The sequence below is a fragment of the Camellia sinensis genome, chromosome 4 (assembly GCF_055761805.1).
Source record: "Camellia sinensis isolate YWXY chromosome 4, ASM5576180v1, whole genome shotgun sequence".
Classification (NCBI taxonomy): domain Eukaryota; kingdom Viridiplantae; phylum Streptophyta; class Magnoliopsida; order Ericales; family Theaceae; genus Camellia; species Camellia sinensis.
The window spans coordinates 48,947,056-48,962,498 of NC_138964.1; the positions used below are offsets into that span (position 1 = coordinate 48,947,056).

The following is a 15,443-nucleotide window of genomic DNA, read 5'->3' on the forward strand; positions in this document are numbered from 1 at the left end:
TCAGAATTTTTCATTTAACAGAATTAATTAAAAAAGTGAATTTTCTCACTATTCACGTATATAATAATAAAATTATCTAAATTATTAATTAAAATAAAATTTTAAGATTATTAAAAATTATTAATTTACTTGATAATTTTTTAATTAAAGGACCTATTGGTTATGAAATTACAAACTTTAGAGATGTAATGTAATTTTTTAAACCATAATAACTAATTTATAATTTAAGTAAATTCAGAGGATGTGTTTGTAATTTATCCGAAAATAAATGGACAAAATGAAATCCCCAATCTTCACTCATTCTCTCTCTCTCTCAAATCTAGAAAGAGAAACTCACAGTCTGTCTCAGATCACACTGTTCTCTCTCTGTTTTTCTCTTCCTCTCTCCCTCTCTCCCTCTCTCTTTCGATCAATTCTCTCTCTCTCTCTCTCTCTCTCTCTCTCTCTCTCAGGTACGTTCCTCCAAACCCAGACCCACTTTCCCGCATTCTGTCTCCTGCTTCCACTTTCCCGGAAAATATCATGAGAAAATCCTCATTATTATTATTATTATTATTATCACCACTTTCAGCTTTTTTATCTGTAAAATAAAAAAGCAAGCACTAAGACAGTCCCAGTTCGATCTTTACACCCACAATAAAAAAGCTTAGATTTTTATTTTTTTTAATACAATGCACAACGGTATCTCTACGTTTCGAGGCTCTCTGAGACCTCATTATTGAAATGAACTTTCTTTACATACCCTTTGGAATCTCCTTACAGCTGTCTATATACAAATGAGCTGTGTGTAATCAAAGATATGTATATATATTAGGGTTTTGGAAGCCCTAGCTTTGGTCAAAAAGTGGGTTTCATTTGACAGATTTCAATGTATAATATATATATATATATATATTTTCTGGGGTTTCGAGAGGGAATTTGAAGTTTAAATTCTCTGGAAATGGCGGTTTGATGTGATTTTGAGGGTTTCACTGAGTTCTAGAAATAGTGAAAAGTGTAATATGTGCTGATTTTGAGGGTTGATCTCCTTTGTTGGGGAGCTCTGAGATTGAGGTGGATGAATGGTGGTGAGTTTTGGGTGGTTTTGTATGTGCTTCTGGGTTGGTGGTTGTTTAATTTGGTAATTCGAGGTCCAAAAAGCTCAAAATCTATATTGGTAGCTCTGAGAAGAAGATGGGTTTTGAATGATTGTTAGGGTTTCGTTATGTTTATTGAACATTTGAATGAACTAAACCTGAAGTCTGGTGGGTGTGGAAGATTTGGGGAACTTTGACAGAGATTTGTGTAGAACTGAAGGGGTTTCTTTAGATGTCAGGAGCCCCGAGAGTAAGATCATCAAACTTGGCTGATTCGGAGGCCAGACCGGTCTTTGGACCTGCGGGTAACAAGGTACAGAGGCTGGGGAGTGCACGTAAACCCATGATGAAGACACTGAGAACTGAAGAGAATTCGCTAGAGGAGGTTGCGGCATTGGCAGAAGAGAGTAATGGTCTTCCATCATCTCCTGTTGCTTTGCCATTGACACCTTTGTCGCATTCTGTTAGTATTCCGTCGGCACTTAGTAGGCAAGAGCATTTACTGCATTCTAATTTATCACTCAATGCTTCATGTTCGTCTGATGCATCTTCGGATTCGTTTCATAGTCGTGCATCAACTGGTAGGATATATAGGAGAAATAGTATGCCTGTCCGTAGGAAGCAATTGGCCATGAAGTCAAAAATTAGTGTATCTGATGCCATTTCAGAGGCTCTACCTGGCAGCTTACAACCCAAGAAAAGGTGTGCCTGGGTGACACCAAATACTGGTAGGTCCTTTTTGGTGTGATTCATTGAAAGTATGTGTACTGTATTTCATGTTTGATTTCTCATGACGAACTTATCAATACTAGTAATTTTCTGGCTAGGCATATCTTGACACATGAAAGAAGCTGCTCTTAGTAGGCTAGCAACATGGCTTTGTTTTCATTTTGCTGTTTAATATGTTGACATGAAGGTACTTGGCCAATCTGTTGAATTATGGTGTAGGACTTTATTGAATTTGTTTTTGAGAATTAAGCCACATTGGGCAACAATTTGCATAATATGTACCATGGTGTTATTAAGATCTTCATGGAACGGATGCTTTGTTTAATGTAGGCTTGGTTTGGGTCAACATGAGCCCAGAACCGAGACTAATGCTGAATCTAATCCTTTGTGATAATGTGATGAGAGTATGTCTCTGACATTCTATGTTGTTAGTCTTGTGTGAAGAAAGTAGATTTCATTTATTTTAATTTATGTCTTATTGAATAGTTGTAGTTTTCTTTTTAATACTTTACGAAAAAGCATTCTTTGCCATTGTAGTATTGAAAACTACTTGGTAAGACTGTAGCTGGTATGCCATTTGTTTAGAATTCTTAGCCTGTTGCTCTATGGCCAATGTATTGGTTGAGTTCTTTGTATGCATCATGATCTATGGTATATTTGCAAATAGATGTGCGATTTAATTTCATCTCATTTGTCTGCTTCATATTAAAAGTGCAAAGTGCTAATTTTGAACTTTTTGGTTAAGAAGTTTGAATTCATGCAACTTTTGTGGTTTTTACTTCCCATGTTTTGAAGGTAAGCAATCTAAAGGCAATGTAATATTTTATTTTTCTTCACGCATTACACCATATCCCATGGAAATTGCCATTATGTGGCAATGGAGGAAATCCTTTTTTTCTGTTAGTAGCATTTTGTTGGATACTATTTTATCATCTCTCAAAATTTTCATTGTCATTTGTCTTTTCCAGACCTCCTCAATCTATCCTTCTTCAAAAGTTTCAGATGCATTTGGTTGTTCTTAAAATGTTCTTTCTGTCTGTCTTGTTTTATGGATTGCATTTTACATGTCTTTCTTTTTGATAATTCTTATTTGGCTTCTGGAGCACATTACACATTTGTATTTTAAAATTGCCTTTTAGGTTTTGGAACCTTAGATTATGTCATAAACTTTTATTTGACTGGTCATTATTTATTGTGGTAGTTGCTCATAAGCTTTGATCGATTTCATGCTACTCCTTACAGTCATCTATAAGCTATAATGGGCCACTTTGTGGGCCAAAAAACAATGTTGCCCTGTAATTGTAATGTAGCTTTATGTGAAAGCTCGACTTCTTTTGACCTACCAGCAGATTTTTTTAAATTTTTTATAAAACCATATATATATGATTTAATGTATGGTTTTTGAAATGTGACCAATCGAGTGAATCATGACTTGGATTCACTATTTAATGGAATGCTAAAATTTATGCTGAAGGCAATGGTGCAGTATTTTGACATGACTAGCTAATGGAATTTAGTTGGTGATAATACACAATTCTTGTCTTCTTGATTTGTATTGTGAAAGTGTTGTGTTGATGCAGTGCCCCTGGTTTTATTCACATTCATCCTGGCTTATGGTGGGCAATGGTAATCAATGGATTGTTTGTAGTGGTGTATCCTATCACATGTATTACTGGATACTTAAAAGTTTCTACTAGTTAAATGTAATGAATAATCAAATGAACCAGAATAATGTTTTCATTTCCAACCTTTCACCATGTTTATCTTTCCCTATTAATTTTTCCTTTTCCCTTTCTTTGTTTGTGTTTCTTTTTTTTTTTTTTTTCGTTTATTGTTTTTCCATGTAGTTTTTAAATTTGGACCATTCAGCTGTACTTTTGTTGATTGTATGTGATGAAATAATCAAAATTGTTAATGGTTGTGAAGATACTCTTGATGCGGGTACTGCACTTCTATGTTATGTGATAGAAGCTCTGCTATTTGGTCTTGTACTTCTAATTTTATCTGATGACTTGTGAAATCTAGATTTAAGTTTTGTTGTTTCTTTTAAACATCAAGTTGATCCTTTCACGTGCACAAGCATTTTAGATCTAAAAAATGGTGCTTTCTATTGTATTTTCTTGGTATTCTGTTAAATGTTTCAATAATTTGTTTGTATTGGTATACTTTCATTGTGGTAAAAAAGTTTGCTTGGACCCACCTAGGCCATGCCTTACCCGGCCCAACTCAGGATGCTGAAACAGCTAGTTATCACCTAAGATTAGATGCCCTGACTCTACCTTCTGTCGCTATTTTTTGTTTTGTTTTGTGCTTGTGTATTTGTGTTTTCCCACTGATTGATGCTCTGGCTACTTTCCTCTTATTACTATCTGCTCATCAATTTTCATATTTTCAAACCAGACCCTCGTTATGCTGCTTTCCACGATGAAGAATGGGGACTCCCTGTACATGATGATAAGTATGTGAGCTCAACTCATTTTCATTTACCTTTGTCAATTCCAAAAGCCTATCTTCTTAAATAGAGTTCCACGTGACAGTTTTCTTGGTTTGCATTATATTCTTGACTACTTGCAGGAAATTGTTTGAGCTTCTCATCTTTTCGGGGGCTTTGGCTGAACTTACATGGCCAACGATTCTCAACAAAAGGCACATATTCAGGTACCGTTCCTATAAAATATTTATGTTTCTTTTAAGAAAATGACAGATTATTTTTCCAATTTTATATTATATTGTCTAGTCCTTTCTTCAGCGTGGTGCCCCTGCTTAGCTTTCTCTTATAACAATTTCCTTGATGCAGAGAAGTCTTTGCAGATTTTGATCCTATCACTGTGGCAAAATTTAGTGAGAAGAAAATAGCAGCACCTGGAAGCACAGCAAGCTCACTATTATCAGAGCTCAAATTACGTGCCATTGTTGAGAATGCACGTCAAATATCCAAGGTAGATTCTCAATTTCCCCCTAAAACTTTTGGGCTGTGTTTGGATCATGGATTTGGGTAGGGATTTAGAAAGGGAAATAAAAAGGTGAGGGAAATGGAAAAAAATTTTAGTTTATATTTCATTCACATTTCCCTCACCTCACCTTTTACCTTCCCTTCTCAAATCCTTACCTAAATCCATTATCCAAACACAGCCTTAATGACATTGCATAAAATTGGCTTGATAGATTTTCTATTTATTTCTTTGAAATGGTGGGAACAGATCCCATAATATAGCTGGTCCGAGTAGTTTGATTAGGACTATGTGAGTTTTGATTTATTTGTTTGAAAATAATTGCGAGATTGTTATCCATGTTTACACCACATATTCCAACTCTCTAAAGTTACTGAAGTTCAACCAGAATTGGAGTTTAAAATAAAATTTGCCTAGAATATCATGATGAGCCATGATGTCCTTTCCATTATGGACCACTTCTTTTTTTGTCATTGCTGAAAAGTTTATTTTTAATGATCACCTGATTGGGTAGATTAGGTGGAAAGTAGTTGAATCGTGGTACTGACCATTATACAATTTTCATGATTTGTTTAGGACAAAATTTAGATGGTCTGACCTCTATAATCCTATAATTTCATTAATAATTTCTGGTAACCTAAATAGTCTTCTTATTGATTATGTCAGGTAAACAACTTCTTGCCAAAGAAGTTAAACAAATGTCATAATGTCACACTTCATACTTTTATTATGATTATTATGCTACAACTAACTTTTTGCAGGTTTTACTGATGCCAGGTCATAGACGAATTTGGGTCATTCGACAAATATATCTGGGGCTTTGTGAACTACAAGCCTATAATTAGCAGATTCCGTTACCCTCGCCAGATTCCCGTGAAGACTCCGAAAGCAGATGTGATCAGCAAAGACTTGGTGAGAAGGGGTTTTCGGAGTGTGGGGCCCACGGTCATCTACTCGTTCATGCAAGTAACAGGTATAACAAATGACCATCTAATTAGCTGCTTCAGATTCCATGAGTGCATAACAGAAGCAGATGATGTCTCGGATGGGGTTGACGAGAAGAAAACCGCTCAAGTGATGGAATCAGAAATATGCCGAGCTATCAACGAATTGACTTTCGCTTCAGAATGATGGATTCATTCGGCATTCAGTCATTGGTTTTCCCATATTGACTGGTACTCGATTTCGATTCCTCTTAATTCTGCTGTAGTTGTGATGGTTGGTTGTGTATAAATACTTGATAAATTTTCTATGCATCATAGATTCCTAGATTGTAGACAAGTAATAGTGAACATTTTAACTAACTTGTGGTGACCCTTTTGCCGAGGGGACCGTTGGAAAGAGAGCCTTCAGCATAAATGTACAACTCTTTGTACAGTTGAAAGAGGTTAGTGATTAGGGTTTATTTCAAAAAAAAATTGTCTGAAACCAGGGAACAGAAAACAAGAACCATCTTTTACTGTTGTATCTGTATTAGGACATGGACTTGGGACCTTTGACAGTTCTTAGTAGAGATTGGCCAAAACCCTAAATGCCTCTTTACCTTGCTGGACACAGCTAGAACTTTAAATTGACAGGTCAGACCTAGCTTTTAATGGGTGAAAATGGGTAGATTAGGGACACATGTTTCTGTGTCTCCTTGTAGTGAGAGAAGAGATTTATACTATATACTATAAAGCTTTTCTTTCTATTGTTGAGAGCAGGATCACCAACTAATGTGGGGTAACCCTGTTTTGTAGTGATTTTGATGACTGATGCTTACCTTTGTCGATGCAAGTGGTTGAGCCATGTGGCTCAAAACCCTTGAATGGGTTGGGTGGTGGTTGGGTTGGGAACTGGATTGTCTGGTATTGTTTTTGTTTGAAAAATGCTCCAGACCCCCCCTGGGGGTGACCCCCAGGACCTCCACTGGGTTGTGATTGGTCAGAATTTTTTTTTTCTCCAATCACTAATCCTCACGTGTGCACGCGTGTGTGTTGGGGGGGGGGTCTCTATCATGTTTGTTTTTGTTTTTATTTTTGTTTTTTAAACAGGAAAAACATAAATTGATAAGAAAATTTGTTTGGCAGACTGTTTTCAGGAAATTTTTGGGTATTGCTTTTAAATTGTTTTATGTATTTTTGAAAACTATTGTCACCACAAAAATAAAAACAATGGGCATTTTTTAACTTTTTCGATGAAAACAATATATTGCTTCCTCTCCTTTCACTCTCTTGGGGTCACTTGCCTTAACTTGGAACTCATGACCCGTCTCTTTAAGCAATTAATGTTTTGAAGGATATCTAGGAGTTTCATAATATCTATATTTCTATATATATATATATATATATAAATAAATGAACTGCTTAGCTGTTTTTGAGGGCTTTTTTTTTCCCTCTCGATTGTCCTTTTATTTTGAATAATTAAAATGGTGGCTTATATGTTGAGTGGAGGGTTTTTGTAATTCCGTAAACATTCTTAGTCAATTGTGTAATAAGTTTTTTATGTAATTACGCGAACATTTTTTGTCAATCATGAAATAGGTTTTTCGTAATTACACAAATATTCTTGGTTAATTATGAAACATAAATATTTTATTTTTTAACAAATTACAAATATATCCATAAGGTTTGTTTAAAATAAGAATTGGTCTTATAATACTAGAAATTACAACTACCGTTTGTTATAAATTTTCACTCAACACAATACTCAAGGAAAAAAAAAAAAAAATCAATTCTCCTATGCAAAATAAATTATCAAAATTATTTATTGAAAATTATTTCTCATATCATTAAAAACTATTAATTGACTTAATGATTTATTTATTAATGGTTAATTAAAAAATATTTTTTATAACATTACAAATCGTTAATTTACTTAATGATTTACTTATTAATAAAATTGGTCATTTGTCATGCGAATATAATGTATGTATTAATAAAATTGGTTATATATATATATATATATATATATATATTCTTTTACTTCTTTATTAGTTCAGTGAATTATCGTAGTAATTTTTTTAGATGAGAGAATTATCTTAGTATTTGTTTTATATTTATCTGTTGAGAAAAGTTACACATTATAATTTTATAATTTTTTTTATAAATTCGGGAAAAAATATTACAAACTCATAAATTTATTCAAAATGATATGATAATAAAATTGGAGTCTACATCATTGGTCATATAACAAATCAAAAATTGATACATATCATACCATATAATTTTATTATATATCTAACGATTTATTCTATTTAATTTTATAGAACAATATTTTATTTTTTAAAAAAAATATCAAAATATAAAACTTAATAATACTGTAATAATCATGGGCTTTCTTAAATTAGTATAGATATATGAAAGGCTTAATTGCTTGAGATTCGTTTTTTTTTTTTTTCAATTTTGCCCGTTTATTTTGAATAATTTACTAATAATGGCTTATATGTTGAATGAAAGTTTTTTCATAATTACGCAAACATTCTTGTTAATTATGCAACAGGCTTTTTCGTAATTATGAGAACATTTTTGATCAATTATGAAATAGGTTTTTTCATAATTGCACAAACATTATTGGTCAATTATAAAACATAAATCTTATATTTTTTTAACAAATTACAAATACACCCATAAAGTTTGTTTAAAATATGAATTGGTCTTATAATATTAGAAATTACAACTATTGTTTGTTATAAATTTTAATTTAACACAATACTTAAGGAAAAAAAATAAAATAAAATAGTTAATTGAAAAATATTTTTGATAACATTAAAAATTGTTAATTTATTTAATGATTTATTTGTTAATAAAATTGATTATTTGTTATGCGAGTATGATTTATGTATTAATAAAATTAGTTATTTGTATATATATGTATTTTCTTCTACTTTTTAGTTCAGTGACTTATTTTAGTAGTTTTTTTAGATGTGAGAATTATCTTAGTATTTGTTTTATATTTATCTGTTGAGAATAGATAAACAACATAATTATTTATTATTTATTTTTATTTTTATAAATTCTGAAAAATTGTAAAGACTCGTTAATATACCCACAATGATATGGTAATAGAATTGGAATCGATATTATTGGGTGTATAACAAATCAAAAAATGATACATAACATACCACATAATTATATTATATATTTAATGATTTATTCCATTCAATTTCATAAAATAATATTTTAATTTTTAAAAAATTATCAAAATACAAAACTTAAAAATATTGTAATACGGGGCCTCTGTAAACTAGTATATATAAGAACCGTTTAGTTGTTTGAGGTTCGTCTTTTCTTTTCGATTTTGCCTTTTTATTTTAAATAATTTACTAACGGTAGCTTATATGTTGCGTGAAAGTTTTTTCATAATTACGCAAATATTCTTGGTCAATTATGCAATAGGTTTTTTTTCGTAATTATGCGAACATTCTTGGTCAATTATGACATATAAATCTTTTATTTTTTAACAAATTACAAATACACTTATAATGTTTGTTTAAAATATGAATCGGTCTTATAATATTACAAATTACAATTACTGTTTGTTATAAATTTTCATTTAACACAATACTCAGAAAGGATAAAAAAAAAAAAGCAATTCTTGTATTCAATAATAAATTATCAAAATTGTTTATTAAAAAAATTTCCAATATCATTAAAAATTGTTAATTAACTTAATGATTTATTTATTAACAAAATGGTTAACTTAAAAATATTTTTCATATTATTAAAAATTGTTAATTTATTGAAAAAATTAGTCTAAGGTCTCTCTCCCTTTTTTAGTAATGTAAGAGATCCAAAATATTATTTTATGATATCTAAGGTCCCTCAACTTCACACCCATATATCATAGAGAAATTTGACTTTTTCAACCTTGGCACTCAATCTTCGACAAAGACAGACTAGTATCTCTCTCTCTATAGATCTATCGATCTAATTTTGTTGATATTTATTCAACCATACATGACTTTGATTTGTAGAATGCATAACTCGAATGTTGAATATGAACCAATTGGGGAATTTAAGTCCTCTCTCTTTTTCTTCTTCTTCATCTCTCTGCTGGCGAAGAGTTCAAGCAACGGTAAACATTCAGTGACGACGCTAGGCAACATGGAAAAAGTAGCAAAAGTGTTCAAAAAGTTCAACGCCAATGGTGATGGAAGATCTCCGCCTTCGAGCGGACCTCAGTGGACTTGGCTTCGATATTTCTCTCGAGGACATTCAGCGAGTAATGTCAGAGATCGATAACAACGATGATAGATTCATTGATCTCCACGAGTTTGTTGATTTTCATCGAAGATGATCGGTCAATGGTGATGAGAGCAGTAGCAAAGAGCTTTGCAATGCGTTCGATTTGTACCATCATGATAAGAATGGATTAATATCGGCGAAGAAATTGCACACTGTATTGAAGAGCTTGGGAGAGAAGTGCTCGTGGAGAGATTGTTTGAAGATGATCAAGTTTGTTGATGTTGATGGCGATGGATGTGTTAATTTTGAAGAATTCAAGAAAATGATAAAGGCTTGAGTTAGGAATTTCTCTAGGGAGTGAGAAGTATTCCTTGAATTTCTCTAGATTCCCACAATTTCTCTAGAGGGTGGTAAGTCCAGAGAAATTTAAGTTCTCTAGATTCCTAGAATTTCTCTAGAGAAAGAAGATGATGAAAGTTTGAGTTAGAAATTTATTTGGGAAGTCCAGAATTTCTCTAGAGAGAAATTTTTTTAAACTTCCTAGAATTTCTTTGGAGAAAGAAGATGATAAAAGCTTAAGTTGGGAATTTCTCTGGGAAGTTTGAAATTTCTCTAGAGAAATAAGATAATTAAAACTTGAGTTAGGAATTTATTTGGAGAGAATTTCTCTAGAGAGTGGGAAGTCCAGAGAAAATTTCTCTGAATAGAATTTCTCTGGATCGAATTTCTCCGGATCGAATTTTCTCTAGATTGATATTGAGGGACCTTAGACATTATGAAAATATTAGATGTCCTTTATACTATAAAATCTTAATACCCAGGACCTTAAAAAAAATCCCCCAATTTATTTAATGATTTAATTATTAATAAAATTGATCATTTGTTATGCGAGTATGATTTATGTATTAATAAAATTAGTTATTTGTATATATATACGTATTTTCTTTTACTTTTTTATTAGTTCAGTGAATTATCTTAGTATTTTTTTTAGATGAGAGAATTATCTTAATATTTGTTTTATATTTATTTGTTGAGAAAAGCTGCACAATATATATATATATATATATATATATAAATAATATTTCATAAATTATAAAGAAATGTTAAATACTTATAAATTCACTTAAAATGATATGGTAATAGAATACGAATCTACATCATTGGGTGTATAATAAATCAAAAAATGATACATATCATATCACATAATTTTATTATATATCTAATGGTTTATTCTATTCAATTTCATAGAATAATATTTTAATTTTTAAAAAATTATCAAAATACAAAAACATGCCTTATTTGTTTTATTAGAAAGGGGTCCCCCTTCAGTACAAACTGCAGTAGCATTTTAATATTCATTATTGCCATTTTTTTTTTAAATAATAAATTCTTCATGCATTTTGATGGTGTCTACATATCAAGTGGTTGCATCCAACTGTGATCACTCTCACAGTAGTAAAATCCAGTTATTTTTTTATTTTATTTTATTTTAATTTTTTAATTTTTTTTTTGTGTGTGTTAAAAATGGTCCCGTCGGTTGTTCCAAATGATCCTAGCATTGAAATTTTTGGTTGTGGTTGGATTTTGGATTTGTGTAAGGAAATTTGTCTACTTTTTCATTTTGATTCATTTGAAAATGTTTATCCACTTTTTATTTTGGAGTTCTAAATTTTATTAGATTTCCAAAACTATCTACTATAAATAATTATAAAACAGTTGTTAAAATTGAAGTAGAATGTAGTGGTGGTAAAAATACTTAAAAATTTAAATGAAAGGGTAATGATTGCATTCTTTTTAATAAGTTGAATTTCTTAAAATGGATAAACAAATTAGGATGACGGGAGTAAAAATAGAAGTTTTTTTATTTTTTGCTATTTTATTTTTTATTTTTATCTACAATTTTCTTCTTAAATTTATGATTAAACACAATTTTAATGAATCAACTTTAAGATTTGGCAAGCTAAAACATGATAATTTAAGGTTGGGTTAACTTAATTCATCATTTAAAACTAAATATATTAAGTAAAAATCATTGGACAAGGTTAAAAGTTAACAAAAATTTAAAAATTTGTGCTTAATGTTGAATGAATTTATAATTAATGGCTTATGTATAAGTATCGATGTACAACATTGCTATCACCACTATTACATCGCACCACTACAGTTACTACCATTGCTACCACCCTTTTAATCACTACTACCTCTACTACCACTATTGTCATTGTTGTCACAAGGCAACACCATCTGGATTGTCTTTGCCACTATCTCCACTATGACAACCCTCCACTTACACCACCATAAGCATCGTGTAGTCATAACTGTGGTGAAGTGATTTGGAAATATTTCTTGATCTAGACAGACGCTCTTGATCCTCGGGTTATTACTTGAAATGGAAATAAACACTCCAATCGGGGTGTCGGAATTAGCACTTCGATAGACAAGTCAGTATTCTCTTAAGTTTTCTTCTTTCACAAGTTATATCACATACCTCCATTTAGCTGACGTTCCTCTCTTTTTATGTTACGCCTAAGCCCAGGGTCGGGCCCACTCTTATTCTTGCATATAATTATCTAGTCGCTCCTTTCATTTGTATGTCGGGTCCCATTTGGCTCCTCACATGGCCGATTCATGTACTCCACTTCAAAGGCCTCTGGATAGGGCCGAATCTTTATTCGGCCCAATGTCCCAACCGGATTGCTCGGCCTTTCTACTTCATTGATTTTGCCTCCACAATAACCATTACAATCACTACACCACATTAATATCTAAGGTTGGGTTAACTTAATTCATCAGTTAAAAACTGAATATGTTAAGTAAAAATCATTAGGTAAGGTTAAAAGTTAATTGTTTTTTAAAAAATTTGTACTTAATGTGGAATTAATTTATAATTAATGGCTTATGTATAAGTATCGATGTATAACGTTGCTATCACCACTATTACATCTCACCGCTACCACTGCCACCACCACAGTTACTGCCATTGCTACCACCCCTTTAATCACTATCATCTCTACTACCACTATTGTCATTGTTGGCGCAAGGTAGCATCATCACGATTGCCTTTGCCACTATCTCCACTATGACAACCCTCCACTTACACCACCATTGCCAACGTGTCGCCATAACCATTACTATCACTACACCACCCTCACCATTGCCACACCCCCTCCCCCCTAACCCCTCTATCTCCAGTACACCACTCCTTCCACCATCACTACAACTACCACTCCTTTGACCATCACTACAACTACTATCCCTCTACCTCCACTACCATGGGTGTTATGGCCATTACTATTGTCGTTAAAACCTTTGCTGCGCCCATTATAATATAAAAATTAGAACAGAATTTGAACCTAATAAATTTAATAATTTTATGTGGAACTACATGCAGGTAGGAGAAAAAGAAAAAAAATTACCAACACATGGAGGGGTGCAATTGCACTCATACAACCTTTCATTTGCACGGTTGCACCCCACCACAGACACATTTGCACCTCCACGTATTTGTAATTTTTTTCCCTTTTCCTACCTGCATATAATTCCTCCATTAGTTTTATTTTATACATATTAAATAACTTATTTTAGTTAGTTTCATATCGAAAAAGTGTCCTATCTAGAAAGATAAAACTCCAACAACTACGACGATTTCTTGGGTGATTGCTTTGGGGAGACCAAAACCACTCCGTCTCACTCATTTTAATTCGATCGCGTCTCTCTTAGGGGGAGGGGGAAGGGGGCACCACAAGTGCCTCTCAAGCGAAAAGAAAAATGTGATCTTGGGTAGGAATGTCATTTTCATTTATCGTAATCTATGTCACAACCTTAATGTTGCTATCACTTTACATATCGAAAGATCATAATGTAGAAGTGCAACTTATGCTGTGTTTAGTTGGGGGATTTGGGGAGGGATTTGGAAAGGGAAATGGAAAAGGTAGGTGAAATGGGAATAAATCATGCCTATATTTCACATAGTTTCACACACCTTTTCCCTTTCTCTTTCCAAATCCCTCCCAAAATCCCCCAACCAAACACAACATTAATGAATCCCACCCAAGTTTCATTGAACCACACTTCCCAATCTCAAGGGTACATGAAGAGCAACCGCAAGCATCGGTCTTTTAAGAGAATCCAAGCCCCAAGATATCGTTACATGGATTTGGAAGATATGGCAACAATAGTTGACTTCCTTTAGCCCCATAACCATGATATTTGCAATTGCTAGAGAGAGCCATGCATTAAAGACAACATTAACAACTCTAGTCTTTTTCAACCTCCTGGGCACAGTACTTTTTTATCTTAGTAACTCGCTCTTGTTCTCATTTGTTTCTCTTTTGGTTGTATGTTTTCTGGTACCTTTGCAAGGTTATTATTGATGCTTGTGGTGTGCAGTTGATGGTAGAGGTCTTGATTTTAGTTTCATATGTGTTTGAGAAGTTTGCACTTTCTTTTTTAAGATTAGCTTTGCTATTTTATCTATATCTGTTAGACTCTCTCTGTTAATCTATCTTTATATATGCAGTTTTAATTATTCTTTTTAAAAAAAAAAAAAAAAAAAACTTGTGTTAGTTTAACATAAAATTTTTATCAAATATTTTTTTAACTTAAAATACTCAACATTCAATTTTTAGTTCTACGAAACACCACCTAATTAGAAACTAAAAGCAATATCCATATCCTTCATCCATGGGCTGTAATTAAATTAAACCATGTCACTAGCTAGCCTTTACGCTGTGTTTGGTTGGGGGATTTGAGAAGGGATTTGAAAAGAGAAAGGGAAAAGTTAGATGAAATGTGAATAAAATATACCTACATTTCACCTAATTTCACATACTTTTTCTCTTTCTCTTTTCAAATCCCTCTCCAAATCTCTCAACCAAACACAGCATTAGAGTGAAATAATATTATTGTTTTGTGGTGTCTAAAACGATGTAGTTTAGGCTTCAATATCCCTAATACCATACTCCACACGAGGTAAAATGGATCAAGCATGTAAAATTTCGATTATGAAATAATGTTTGGTATCATTTCCTATTGATCATAGGTTAGATATATGATGATTCCTTATCTCGTCCATTGGACAACCATTCTGAAAATTCGATTTACATTAATTTCCTATAGAAAGGGGAAAAAAATATTGACATTTGAATAAAAAAAGGGGGGTCATTTTACTTAATTTCTAACCTATGAATAAAAAATCCTCCACTTATCATCCCATTAACTTTAACATTCCGTTTAGATCTTGAGGTGAGGATGATTGTAGTTTCTCATTTAAGTGAAGAAAGAAATGATTATGATTTTTTACAAATTATGTTTAGAAAGAGACGAGAATGTGATTTCTCATATATTTTGTTTGGGTATGGTAAATAAGAGAAAAGAAAGGAAAATGTTGTATTTTATTTTTACCAAAATAACCTTCAATATTAATAAGTTATGTTTTTTCATAAAAGTAATTTTGATATTTAGAAAACTTCTACCAAACCCAATTATTTTCTTACAAAATCTCACTAGTTTTGGTGAAAAAC

At 32.1% G+C, this 15,443-nt stretch overlaps 1 protein-coding gene across 2 annotated transcripts; it reads left to right on the top strand.

Annotated features, from left to right (window-relative positions):
- The first annotated feature begins 295 nt into the window (after positions 1-295).
- On the top strand, positions 296-6,468 carry LOC114311415 (DNA glycosylase superfamily protein). Of its 2 annotated transcripts, none has more exons than XM_082924824.1 (5): positions 296-1,804; positions 4,206-4,263; positions 4,380-4,463; positions 4,603-4,744; positions 5,518-6,468. In XM_082924824.1, exons 1-5 carry the CDS (start codon positions 1,309-1,311, stop codon positions 5,599-5,601), a joined length of 864 nt encoding a protein of 287 aa, XP_082780950.1. In that variant the 5' UTR covers positions 296-1,308; the 3' UTR covers positions 5,602-6,468. The 2 variants fall into 2 exon arrangements, with proteins under 2 accessions (XP_082780950.1, XP_028113357.2); XM_028257556.2 differs by having other exon boundaries at positions 5,534-6,468.
- Positions 6,469-15,443: the final 8,975 nt, after the last annotated feature.

Bases quoted from the DNA above. Each gene is read 5' to 3' on its own strand.
- LOC114311415 (XM_028257556.2), top strand. From the start codon at position 1,309: ATGTCAGGAGCCCCGAGAGTAAGATCATCAAACTTGGCTGATTCGGAG. The intron at 1,805-4,205 runs GTAGGTCCTTTT...TTTTCAAACCAG, and splicing joins CTGGGTGACACCAAATACTG to ACCCTCGTTATGCTGCTTTC. The intron at 4,464-4,602 runs GTACCGTTCCTA...TCCTTGATGCAG, and splicing joins AACAAAAGGCACATATTCAG to AGAAGTCTTTGCAGATTTTG.